Here is a 14,247-nt window from a genome sequence, read left to right as displayed (position 1 = left end):
ACCATCTGTTTTTCTCCCCCTCCTCTCCTTCTCCTCTCACAGTCAGCGGCTTATCTGGTTCCAGCGTGGGGCCTGGGCACTGAGGACAGCTTGGTTGGTCTGAGTGTCAGCCTCAGGCACTGAGGATAGCTCAGCTGATTTGAGCACCAGCCCCAGACAGGGTTGCCAGGTAGATCCCAGTCAGGGCACACGTGAGAGTCTGTCTCTCTTCCCTTCTCTCACTTAAAAAAATAACGAAGGGGAAAAAAAATCCTTTACTTGAAAAGTTTCATCACTAAAAACAAGTTGAATATGTTTTCCAGTGCTTTATTTCCTCAGCCTTTAAAATAAGTGGTAATTTATTTTCTCCTGCTTGAAGGCATTCCTGACATCCAAGAGTACTTTCTGAATTAAAAGTTTAGGTTCACTTGAAGTTTTTCAATTTTTAAATGTTGTGATCAAAGTTAGCCCTCTGTCTCAATAAATTAGAGACTATCATTTCAAACAAGTGAAAAATGAATTCAGTAAGAAACTCTGGTAAGTACAATACGTAGTACAGCTAACTATTGAACAACATGGGTGTGAACTGCGTGGGTCCACTCACATGCAGATTTTTTTCAATAAATATACAGTCAGCCCTTGTAGCCCCGGGTTTTGCATTGACGAATGCAACCAACCACAGATTTGTGATTGGGAAACATGGATGTGGAGGGCCAACTGTGTGCACGGTCCAATACCATTTTATATCAGAGACTTGAGCATTCTCAGAATTCACAGGGACCTTGGAACCAATTCTCCTCGGATGCGGAGGAAAGACTGAAGTTTTGGGGAAATCAAAAACTATATGTGGATTTTCAACTGCGTGGGGATTGGAGCTTTTAATCTCACATTGATCAAGAGCCAACTATAGTTCTAATATGAAAGTTATGAATAACAAAGTGTATGACTTGTGTTCAGCTACCACTCCATCCAGTTTGGGGCAGTTACTCATAAACTGTAAAACAATCCAGAAGATCTCTGAACTTCTGAACTATTGGACACCCAAATTTTGTAATAAGTGATATCCATAGAAACAATAAAATGTGCCAATAATACCCTAAGTACTATGTAACAGGCAAAATTTCAACACTTCTGCCCTAAGGACCTGCTACATAATCCAAATAAATATGTTATCACAACATATCAACGGTGCTGTTAAATACCATTTTTTCACTATTTGCAACTATGAAAATAATATTTATATCTAAATATTAAAATATAACTTTTATATAAAATTAAATATTCCAATTTTCATTACCATTTATCTATGAGAGCCTACAAATAAGTGTTGCTTTACCTTTTCCTGACATTTAAAATAGGTTTTGGGTCACCATTTACTAATTTATTTAATTATATTTTCATATCTCAATAATTCAAAGACATTAACATTATCTTAGCAGGTGTAGATTTGTTTTAGACATCTTTATGTGTATGATATTTAACAATAAAATAATTTTTAAAAATAGTTTTTAAACAAAAAGTGCCAGAAGTGCATATCTTTGTCTTGTTCCTGATCTTAGAGGAAGAGTTTTCAGCTTTTCATGTGAGTATGAAGTCACACATGGGCATGTCATATATGGCCTTTATTATATTGTAGTATTTGTAGTATTTATTATATTGTAGTATTTTCCTTCTATCCCCACTTTACTGACAGTTTTTTATCATAAATAGATGTTGGATTTTATCAAATGCTTTTTTTGTATCTATCATACTTCCCCATGTATAAGATGCTCCCATATATAAGACACACCTTAATTTTGGGACCCAAAATTTGAAAAAAAAATGTATTACATAAAGTTATTGAACTCAAGTTTTATTCATCCTAAAATTCATTCCCATGAAAAAGCAGGAAATGCAAGTAAAATAACCTACAACCACTGTATAAGACGCACCCAGTTTTTAGAACCCAAATTTTTCAGAAAAGGGTGCATCTTATACATGGGGAAATATGGTATAACTATTGAGATGTTCATATAATTTATATCTTTCATTTTGTTAATGTTATATCACATTTAATGATCTGCATAAGTTGAACCATCTTTGCATATGAGGAATAAATCCATTTGATCGTGATGTATAATTCTTTTAATACTATTGAATTCAGTTTGCTAGTATTTTGTTGACGATATCTACATCTTTCTTCATCAGGAATGCTGACTTGTAATTTTCTTTTCTTATAGTGTCCTAACTGGCTTTGGTAGCAGGGTAATACTAGTCTTGCAAAATGAATTTGAAAGAAGTGTACCCTCCTCTTTTACTTTTTGGAAGAGTTTAAGAAGAACTGGTACTAATTCCTCTTTAAATGTTTGGTAGTATTCACCAGTGAAGCCATGGTCCTGAGCTTTTCTTTGGGAGGTTTATGATTACTATTAAATGGCTTTACTAGTAATTGATTTGTTCAGATGTTCTATTTCTTTATCATTCAATCTTAGTAGACTGTACATTTCCAGGAATCTATCTATTTCTTCTGTGTTATTTGTTGGCATGTAATTGTTCATAGAGCTTCTTATGACCCTTAGCATTTCTGTATGTGTCCTGACGAGGAGCCGAACCCACGACCTCTTGCACACGGGGTCAATGCTTTCACCACTGAGCCACCCAACCAGGGCTCCTCTTTCATTTCTATACATTTTTCATTTTTTTAAATTTTTACTTATTGATTTTAGCAAGAGAGGAAGTAGGGAGGGGAAAGAGAGCAAGAGCGAGAGAGAGAAGAAACACAGATCTGTTCCTGTATGTGCCCCAACAGGGAATCAAACCAGCAACCTCGGTTTCAAGACGAGGCTCCAACCAACCAAGCTATCCAGCCAAGGAGAATCTTTTTTTTCTTAGTCTAGCTAAACATTTGTCATTTTTATCTTTTTGAAAAACCAGCTTATAATTTCACTGATCTTTTCTACTGTTTTTCTGTCTTTATTTCACGTATTTCTGCTTTGATCATTGTTACTTCCTTCCTTCTCTGACAATGGGCTTATTCTATTCTTTTTCTAGTTCCTTGAGGTGTAAAGGTCGGTTGTTTACTTGAGATATTTCTTTTTCTTTTGTCTTTTTTTTTTTTAATTTTAGTGAAGTGAGAGGCAGGGAGGCAGAAAGACAGATTCCTGCGACTGGGATACCCCGGCAAGCCTCCTACTGGGTGATGCTCTGCCCATCTGGGACTGCTGCTCTGTTGCTTGGCAACCAAGCCATCTCAGCACCTGAGGCGAGACCATGGAGCCATCCTCACTACCCAGGGCCAACTTGCTCAAACCATTCAAGCCATGGCTGGGGGGGCGGGGGAAAGGAGGGGGGGAGGGGTAGAGAAGCACATGGTCACTTCTCCTGTGTGCTCTGACCAGGAATCGAACCCAACTTTCCATATGCCATGCTGATGCTCTACTGCTGAGTCAAAGGGCCAGGGCCCTTTCTTTTGCTTAATGTGGGTGTTTATCACTATAAACTTCCCTCTTAGAAGTGCTTTTGCTGCATCCCCCAAGTTTTGGTATATTATTTTTCCATTTTCATTTGTGTCAAGTTATTTTTATATTCTTTCTTATTTCTTCTATGACCCATTGATTGTTTGGAAGCACTATTTAGTCTCCAAACATTTGTGAATTTTCACCTCTTTTGCTTAAGTCACTCTCCCTAACTCACCTCTGCTCCAACCAAATGTCATGCTTCAAATGAAACAGGAATTTTATTTTATTTCAGCCTTTAAATATGGTTGAAAGAAAGTGATCCCTGTGGAAAGGATATTCCTGAGCTGTATTGGAAGCAAACACAGGGTCACTCTCTATTTATATACATTTTCCCTTCTTCATTTATCCTTTTTTGTCTCCTTCTTTAGGTCTTTTTTATGTTTCTGTTTTCTCTATAAATTTGTCTTAGCCGCTCAGAAATATCCAGTGCCAACCATGGGCATGATTAAGCCTGACTAATGATACTCAGTACTGAAGATAACGTGGACCTTTCTAGTAAAGACAAAACAGAATCTACAGTATAATAGATGTCCCATGATTATTAGGTCAACAATTAAATTTTATGTATCTTTTAAAGATATATTTTTGAAGTATCACAGATAAAACTATAGAGTGCACGGGACTGGCTTCCAAACAATTCAGTGGGGTGGGCGGGAGAGAATGGAAAGTACAGATAAAGCTCGAGTGGCCAACAGTTAATAACTGTTGAAGCTGGTTGATGGATTCATGGGGTTGATTATCCTGTTTTTAAATATATTTGAAGCCTTTCGAAATAGAATTTTAAAAATTAAAGTTAAGATCTTCAAAATGAGAAGCAACACAAAGAAAGAAGAAGCCCCATATATAAAGCTCTCAGTTTATAACTAAAACATCAGAGTAGCACAGATACTATAAAATAGCTTCAGTAAATACAAGGAAACCAACGAGAGCAAGTCATCTTTGAAGAAATCTTTAAAAACACTTTGAGATTTGAGATTCACCTCTCAAATATATATTATTTTCTACTTTTCTAGTTTCAGCATTCTATAAAATCAGTCAGGTAGGGCCTGACCTGTGGTGGCGCAGTGGATAAAGCGTCAACCTGGAAATGCTGAGGTCGCCGGTTCGAAACCCTGGGCTTGCCTGGTCAAGGCACATATGGGAGTTGATGCTTCCAGCTCCTCCCCCCTTCTCTCTGTCTCTCCTCTCTCTCTCTCCCCTCTGTCTCTCCCTCTCCTCTCTAAAAAATGAATAAATAAAAAAAAATTTTTTTAAAAATCAGTCAAGTAGGCACTAATAGTGAAAGTATGTATATATTAGAACAAGCACTGGATTCTACAAATACCTATACTTAAAAGATAATAGTTTTCAAACTGTGAGCACCCTAATGAAGAAAAACAATACTCTAGGCTTATAAAAGATAAAATAGCCCGACCAGGCGGTGGCGCAGTGGATAGAGCGTCAGACTAGGATGTGGAGGACCCAAGTTCAAAACCCTGAGGTCACCAGCTTGAGCGCGGGCTCATCTGGCTTGAGCAAAAAAAAAAAAAAAAGCTCAACAGCTTGGACCCAAGGTCGCTGGCTCAAGCAAGGGGTTACTCGGTCTGCTGTAGCCCTACAGTCAAGGCACATATGAGAAAGCAATCAATGAATAACTAAGGTGTCGCAACGAAAAACTGATGATTGATGCTTCTCATCTCTATCCGTTCCTGTCTGTCTGTCCCTGTCTATCCCTCTCTCTGACTCTCTATCTCCGTAAAAAAAATAAAAAATAAAAAAAAAATAAAGATACTCTATCTAAAAAAAGAGATACTCCATTAAATAAATAATAAAATAAATTAAGTCTGCTTCTGGATTGAAAGGCGAACAGGGGAACTAAGGGAAATGATAAAAAAGAGAATTATGCTAAAAGTCTCATGTACTTGGAAATGCATTTCAGACAGCTATGAGATGGAAATAGCAGAGCTTCAGTAACAGTATGGCTTCGGATGAGACTGGACTAGTACATTCAAGTCTGCTGTCTTCCAAAACCCTACTCTTCACAAAATCACCGCAAAGGAATGAAAAACCAAACCTAACAAAAACGCAGGAATGAACAGAATGGAAAAGGAGAAGACAGCAATGACATCATTAGGATCAGAAAGCAGAAAGGCCAGGGACAGCTAACATAGCAGAACAAAGAAAACTAGAAGTAGAGAAAGCCAAAGAGCCATGCAACATACATGACAGACCCCCAGAAGACTCAGAAACTGACTGCTCTGGGGCCCCTGGAAGTGGCAGTGAAGGTGGAGCTGAAAACAGGCAGCTCAGATGGAAGTCTACTTAAAAAGCAGTCATGGCCCTGGCTGGTTGGCTCAGTGGTAGAGCGTCGGCCTGGCGTGCAGAGGTCCCGGATTCGATTCCCGGCCAGGGCACACAGGAGAAGCGCCCATCTGCTTCTCCACCCCTCCCCCTCTCCTTCCTCTCTGTCTCTCTCTTCCCCTCCCACAGCTGAGGCTCCATTGGAGCAAAGATGGCCCGGGTGCTGGGGATGGCTCTTTGGCCTCTGCCCCAGGCGCTGGAGTGGCTCTGGTCGCAACAGAGCGACGCCCCGGAGGGGCAGAGCATCGCCCCCTGGTGGGCAGAGCGTTGCCCCTGGTGGGTGCATGCGGGAGTCTGTCTGTCTATCTCTCCCCATTTCCAACTTCAGAAAAAAAAAAAAAAAGCAGTCATTACCTGCCTTCCACACCACAGCTAGACCGCTGCCGTTTCCCTACCTTAGCAAACACCTAGGGGTTCAAGGCCTGGAAAGTTTAACAGAGGCTCTCTATAATAGGAAAGAGTAGGCCCTGTTTAAATGAGGTAAATAAATAAAAGTCAGTCTCCATACTGAGTGTTGCCTTACTCAGCAGCCAGAACATCAAAATCTAGACCTAATAATCCAGATGGGAGGCCAGATGATTATTCTCTGATTTCTCAACTCAAAAGAAAAAATCTGAACATACAGACAGTAGAGGGTCCCCAATATAACAGCCCAGCCAGAGAACTTTACAATAACATCCAGAGTTAGTAAGTCCCACTACGAAGTAAAAGATTCCAATAAGCCTCAATCTTAACTATGAGATGAGGATCAAGGCCCATCAGACATATGAGAAAGGCCACTAATATGAAAAACAGAGATTCAAGCAAAGAGAAAGATATTTGGAAGAAATACACTTGCAGGGAGAAGAAAATTAAAAAAACAAAACACCTGTCTTTAATATATTTGGAGAAGTGAAAATATAGTGCATCAACAAAAGAAGAATAGTATACTCTTTATAAAAAAGAAATATTCAGAAAACCAAAAAAAAAAAAAATTAGAAATCTAATAAAACTTTAAAACTGAATAGGTCAAAGGAAAATACAAAAAAAACTAAAGGATTATATATTTAATATATTTACTAGTTCTAGAAAGTAAGAAAACAGAAAGGAGTAAATAAATAGTTTTAATAATTAAAGGACATAATTTTTAAATTAAAAGAGCCCATTGAATGCCCAGCACAATGAATAAAAATAAACTGACATCAGAAATATTACAGTGAAATTTTAAAACACTGAAGAGTCTGACCTGTGGTAGCTCAGTGGGTTAAGTTTCGACCTGGAATGCTGAGGTCACCAGTTCAAAACCCCAGATTTGCCTGACCTGTGGTGGCGCAGTGGATAAAGCGTCGACCTGGAAATGCTGAGGTCGCCGGTTCAAAACCCTGGGCTTGCCTGGTCAAGGCACATATGGGAGTTGATGCTTCCAGCTCCTCCCCCCCTTCTCTCTCTCTGTCTCTCCTCTCTCTCTCTCTCCCTCTCTCTCTGTCTCTCCCTCTCCTCTCTAAAATGAATAAATAAAAACAAAAAAAAAAAACCACCCAGATTTGCCTGGTTAAGGCATAAACAAGAAGCTAGTTGATGCTTCCTGCCCCCACTTCTCCTTCTTTAGCTCTCCTCTCTCTAAAATTAATAAAATAAAATCTGTTTAAAATATTTAAAAAAACCGCCTGACCTGTGGTGGCGCAGTGGATAAAGCATTGACCTGGAAATGCTGAGGTCGCTGGTTCGAAACCCTGGGCTTGCCTGGTCAAGGCACATATGGGAGTTGATGCTTCCAGCTCCTCCCCCCTTCTCTCTCTCTGTCTCTCTCTCCTCTGTCTCTCTCCTCTCTAAAAATGAATAAATAAAATAAAAAAAAAATTAAAAAAAAATATTTAAAAAACCACACTGAGGAAAGGGGGAAAAAAAATCTTAAAACTCCCCCAAATGGAAAGAAAAGTTTCAAAACAGAATCAAGAATAAGAATGACACTGAACTTGTCAGTGGCAAACCTGGAAGCCAGAAAACAAGAGAGGTTTTCAAAATCAGGAGGAAAATAAATTCCCACCTGCGCTCTACACGCAGCCAAACTAAGTGTAATAATAGAGCAGAGGTTTTCATATGAAAAATCTGACAGAAAATTACTTTCCCGAGGAAGCCCCTGTAGGAAGTACTCAACCAAAGAGAAGAAATAGCCCATAATAAAAGAAGAGATGAAATCCAGCACATGGAGATTCAACACAACAGAAAGACAAATGGATTCCCCAGGGTGAACATGAAAAGAGATCACAGACTGACAGTTATGTACCAAGAACAAAGTCCAGCCTCCCACCATGAAGTAAAAAGTTAAACTTAAAATTACCATATCCCCAGCAATGTACTCCTAGGAATATACTGAAAAGATTAAGCAAATAGATATTCAAACAAAAACTTTTATACCAATGTTCATAGCAGCACTATCTATAATAGCCAAAAGGTGAGAACATGCTCAACTAGTGAATAGATAAAAATATGGTATATCCATACAATAGAATAGTATTCAGCCATAAAAAGAAATTAAGTATAATACATGCTACAACATGGATAATCCTTGAAAACATTATACTAAATGAAACTACAAAGCCAGACACAAAAAGTCATATTTATAATTAATTCTATTTACAGCTGACCTTTGAATAACTGGGGGAGCGGTTAGGGGTACCGACGCCACATAGTCAAAAATCCCCAAAATGCAACTACTAATAGCCTACTGTTGGCGAAAGCCTTACCAATAACATAAACAGTCAATTAACACATTTTTGTCTATGTGTTATATACCGCATTCTTACAATAAAGTAAGCTAGAGAAAAAGAAAATGTCATTAAGAAAATCATAAAGAAGAAATATATATTTATAGTAGTACACATACACTTAAAAAAATTTGTGTATAAACAGACCTGTGTAGCTCAAACCGGTGCTGTTCAAGAGTCAGCTGTATATGAAATACTCAGAATAGGTAAATCCATAAAGACAGAAAATAGACTGATGGCTGCCAGGAGTTGGGGAGAGACGGGAATGGGGAGGGACAGCTTAATAGGTACAGAGTTTTCTTCTGGAGTGATGAAAAGGTTTCAAATTAGAGGTGCTGGTTGCACAACACTGTGCACGTACTAAATGCCAGTATATTGTGCACTTTAATATAGTTAATTTTATGTTAAGTAAATTTTACCTCAATTTTTTTTTTAAAAGAAAGCAAGCTCCTGGAGAGCTGTAAGATAAAAATTGATAGAATACCTAATGCGTTTTAAACATATTAAAATGAGATTTTAATAACGGAGGCAAAGTTTGTGAAAGAATTACAAAAATACATAGAAAACTAAACAAGAAAAACTAGAAACTCTAAGAAATCATTTTAGTCATGCACAGTGTTTACAAAATGATTGTTATTCCAATATGATATTGATCTAAGTAGACTTATGTGATGGCAGGGTGGGGACAGAAAATTTCAAGTCTGTAGTAGAGGGGGAGAAGTGAAGGAAGTAGCTTCTAATCTTCCACAGTTCAAATTCAATAAAAAATACCTAAAAGTGCCTGACCTGTGGTGCAGTGGATAGAGCATTGTCCTGGGACGCTGGAGCCCCAGGTTTGAAACCTGAAATTGCCGGCTCGGGCACAGGCTCATCCAGCTTGAGGAAAGGGTTACTGGCTTGAGCATGTGATGATCAACATGAGCCCAAAGTCATTGGCTCTGAGCAAAGCATCATTAAGTTGGCTGGAGCCCCCAGGTTAAGGCACACATGAGAAAGCAATCAATGAACAACAGAAGTGCTACAACTATGAGTTGATGCTTCTCATCTCTCTCCCTTCCTGTCTCTGTCTCTCTCTCTAAAAAAAAAAAACAAAAAACAAAAACCTAAAAGTGAAAAGTTAAAAATCAGAAATGCCAACACAAGTTTATTATGTAAAAATATAGAAGTAAACAACACTGAAAGAAACAATTATAAAAGTTTTTTAAGAAGTTGGCTCTGGTAGTGAGAAATGAAAAGTGGAGATAAAATGTCACAGAAGAAGCCCTGGCTGGTTGGCTCAGCGACAGAGTGTCGGCCCAGTATGTGGAAGTTCCGGGTTCAATTCCCAGTCAGGGCACAAAGGAGAAGCGCCCATCTGCTTCTCCACCCCTCCCCCTCTCCTTCCTCTCTGTCTCTCTCTTCCCCTCCCGCATCCAAGGCTCCATTGGAGCAGAGTTGGCCCCGAGCGCTGAGGACAGCTCCATGGCCTCCACCTCAGGCACTTAGAATGGCTTCGTTTCAACTGAGCAACGTCCCAGATGGGCAGAACTTTGCCCCTTGGTGGGCATGCCGGGTGGATCCCAGTCAGGACCATGCATGAATCTGTCTCTCTGCCTCCCCGCTTCTAACTTCAGGAAAAATACAAAAACTAAACAAAAAAGTCACAGGAGATTGCTTGTTTTTATAGTAAACTTAGTAAAACTTAAAGGGACGTGGAGGAGGAGTGGTATATATTTACACCAGTTATGAAAACAAATCTCACCTGGAGAAACTGTGTGAATTCCGTGTAGTTAAGATGCTTCTTCCGATTATGCCCAAAATGCAGCCGGATAAATTCACAGTCCCAGTTAAAAGGGATATGATGATGAATAATAGTCTGTCCAAAAATTTCTTTGACATTTTCTTAAAAGGGAAAACAAAAATAAATAAATTATATCTGGAATAAGTAGTTTAGTCCACTGCAATGTTCCTACAGAAAGAAATTAAGAGAAATTTTTAAAGTCAATATTATCTGATTCTATCAAGATTAGCTGCAAAATTTTTTGTGCCCAGAAACCCAGGCACAGGAACACAATTGATACAAAATATAATTTTACACTTAAGATTGTGTACCATTAGATATAAGGCCATGAGATTCTTAATCTCTCTTGATATAGTTTTAATTAGGAAGTGATTTGTAAATGATTTATATTTTGCACTATAAATGGCTGCTACTTTGCATTCCAGTATAAAATCAATAGTGTTTTCCCAGTTCCTCAAGGAGTTGAATTAAGCCCTTTATCAGAAGCATGAATACCTAAATTACAGTATAATGCAATATTTGTCATCCTAAGTATGGTTTGATTGAGGCTTGATTATTACATTCACACTAGCCTGAATATGTCTATTGAAGATAGGTATAAGAAATACTACCAAAAGCATATCATTAGCTCAGCAGCAAGCACCTTATTAAAAGCTTCTGATATTGTCAAAAATATGGTCTTGACACAATGTTTCAAAACCCTCATAAAAACCATGATTATTAGCCTCAACTATTAAAATATTTTAAGATAAGTGAAATTAGTGATTCACTTTTAAATAAAGAATGACTAAACACAATGAACTAACTTTTAGATAAGAACCAGTCACACTGTGTTAATATACAACCCAAACCTTCTGACAGCTTGTCTCATGCACTAACCAAATCATTCACTTTCTTACACGGTTCTACGCTTCCTATAAAAGTCAGTTCACAAATGACTGGTACTTTAACAAGCATTAGACTAGATAAACTAATTTAGAAGCTCATGCCAAAAATAAAAAATTTTATTAAAAAGTTAAGAAAGCAGGAAGCCTGTTTTACTGACATCTTAAGAACCAAATTATTTTCAAATGTAAGCCAATTATATAGTGAAAGGGTTTTATCATCAATGGCTATCAATTATACTAGAGAATTAGCAAATACAAGTTTAATGTTTTATAATCTCCAACTATGCTATTTTCTCTAATTTCTTCAAATTCTTTAAGATACAAATCTCATATTATAAATGGCTTAATGGATTCCCTTTAGTTTTATATTCCTCTTTTCCTTGAAAGAGCATTGCTATGGTGAAGGTAGGGAGGGCATGGGGTGTTAAGAATCCTGAACTAGAAATCTTGCCAGTCTGGACTCAATATATAAAACAGCTCTGAATAGGTCACAACAATCAGTAACTTGAAGAAGGCATTGGATGTCACTGGGGAGATGGGATTCTCATCTTTGTTTTCAAACGGAGTAGCATTTTTTTTTCTTGCCTAAGTAGCAACAGTATTTCAGAATTTTCAAATCCTATCCAATTATTTTCACCTTCCATAAACAAAAATATGTGGGGTTTTGTTTCTAAAAGCAAATAATTAATTCAATAGCAATCATGGGATCCTGGCTTTTAATCAACAAAAAGGATTACCCTTAAATCTACATGAAACTTCATGTTATAAACTATGTTAAAGTTCATAAGATAATTAAATTAAGAAGGGTTGCAATAAAATATTTAGAGGTAAAAATATTATAGCAGATAAAAAAAATTTCATGATTCTCTGATTTAATTAGCTGTTTCTATCCTCAAATTAATTAGGTTTCTTATCCTTAAGGGCTAAAAAAAGTGTGAAACTAAGGAAATATGAAGAAATAAATGGAAAGCAGGCTCTGGCCAGAGAGCTCAGTTGGTTAGAGCATGGTCCCAATACACCAAGGCTGCAGGTTTGATCCCCAGTGAGGGCACACACAAGAATCAGCCAATGAGTGCATAAATAAGTGGAACAACAAAATTGATGTTTCTCTCTCTCTCTCTCTCTCTCTCTCTCTCTCTCTCCCCCTTCCTTTCTCTTTAAAACCAATAAACTAAAAAAAAAAAGAAGAAAGAAAACAGAATAGGATAAGTTAAATTACACTATATATTTAAGTAATATTAAGATTATTAAAGGGAATAAGTCATTTTATGATAATCTTTATTTTAAAGGTCACAAGTTCCAAAATGCAACTATTTTATAAGAAATGTACATACTGCTATCTAGATAAGTTTTATATAATGGTGGAATAAAACTCAATTCTCTTCATGTTGTCAGAAGATAGCATAAGCTCAAGTGTGGAACTACATCAAATAAAGTCAAAGATTCAGAAGCTTTCAAACCACAAAATTTTAACTAACTATGAGAACTGTTTTCTACTATCACAAAAAGAATATTTATAAACCAAAATTACAATGTATAATTTACATTTAGAAAAATAGCTCCATAATAAAAACCTGAACTAAAAACCTATTTTATAAACTTCCTAGCAACCTCTAAAAAAGATTTTAGAATATCTTTGGAACAATTAAAATGATAGCCTAAATTATTAATGGTAATCTCCCCAAATACTGGTGTGTCATTTTTCATGAGTATGTTTGAACTTTTCCTACTTCTCCTAAAGCAGACGGCACTTGACAGCATTGTGTATGGTTTCATTACGACCATCATAATGTGCTGTGGTTTATAACTACCCTTTGACATTTTAAATTATTTCAGCCTCATGTCACAGGCTACAACTGTAGTTATCAGGACTAACAAAAGTTCAAAGCTACTTTGGCACTTCTTGATGTAGCCCACTTCCCTTCTGTTACTATTTACACTACCAACTGCGTAAGGCTAATTCAGGAGGCTTACAGAAATAATTAGTATGACTACTGTTTTGAAGTCCAATTCTTAATTACCACTTTTACTAGGATGTGCTTATGGGAAGAAAAAGTTAGTCAGGCCCTGTCCAATTGGCTCAATGGTAGAGCATTGAGCTGGTGTGAAAGTCCTTGTTTAATTCCTGGTCAGGGCACATAGAAGAAGCAACTATCTGCTTTTCCCCCCACCTCTCTTTCTCTTTCTGTCTTCCCCTCCCGCAGCCAAGGCTCGATTGATTCAAGTGTATTGGCCCTAGGCATTGAAGATGGCTCAGTGGAGCTTCTACCTCAGTTACTAAAAATAGCTCAGTGCAAGCATTGGCCCCAGATAGGGGTCACCAGGTAGATCCCAGTCAGGGCACATGTGGGAGTCTATCTCCCCTCCTCTCACTTAAATAACAACAACAACAACAAAAAAGTTAGTCAAAAGCTCCAGAACAGGAGAATTTATAATTGTGTGAATAGCTCAAACAGCTGATGTTCTTATCTTCCCAGGTTTTATCAGTTCTGCGTGACATGAAAGAGAACACCAATCATCTCACATACCCTATACATCTAACACTGTACAAGAAGTTGTCCCCAGAGAGAATCCCGTCTTTCCAGTGGCAAACAAGGGTCTTTAGCTCTAAATAGCACTTCTTGGAGTACTATTTCAGTAGCCATAGTTCTGGCCTGGATGAAAGGGATATGACAGTCACGTCTTATTGGCAGCAAGATCATCATCTACTGGTTTATACTAGGTTGTCATTGCTAAGGGAAATAGGAATCCATTCGTTTTCTGACTTATAGAAAACAATAGACCACTTTTTCACTTCCTGCAGAGCATGGGCTTATGGAACGAGATGGTTTCTAATTCCTTTGAAAAGAGAATTGGGGTCAGATACAAAAGTAGCCTGTCATTATGTTCTCTTGGCTTAAAGGAGAGGAGCATAGTGATTTGTCAGGCGGGCAGGTAATGGTGACAACTGTCATTAAGTGAAAATGTTCACTGACATATAACATTAGTCAGTTTAGCTGTATCAGTCACTTATGATG

The 14,247-nt window shown here is 37.7% G+C and overlaps 1 protein-coding gene across 5 annotated transcripts in view; it reads right to left on the bottom strand.

Moving 5' to 3' along the window:
• The window catches only part of SLC25A12 (solute carrier family 25 member 12), a 206,523-nt gene that overhangs the window by 46,718 nt on the left and 145,558 nt on the right, over positions 1-14,247 (bottom strand). For all 5 annotated transcript variants that reach the window (XM_066279356.1, XM_066279359.1, XM_066279357.1 and 2 more), the window contains one exon: positions 10,305-10,444. In XM_066279356.1, the coding sequence (XP_066135453.1) occupies positions 10,305-10,444 (140 nt within the window). The remainder of the gene's footprint in view (positions 1-10,304; positions 10,445-14,247) is intronic.

This window comes from Saccopteryx bilineata, chromosome 5 (genome assembly GCF_036850765.1).
Source record: "Saccopteryx bilineata isolate mSacBil1 chromosome 5, mSacBil1_pri_phased_curated, whole genome shotgun sequence".
In the NCBI taxonomy this organism is placed as follows: domain Eukaryota; kingdom Metazoa; phylum Chordata; class Mammalia; order Chiroptera; family Emballonuridae; genus Saccopteryx; species Saccopteryx bilineata.
Note: the sequence above shows the minus strand (reverse complement) of the source record. Positions and strands in the feature narration are given on the sequence as shown.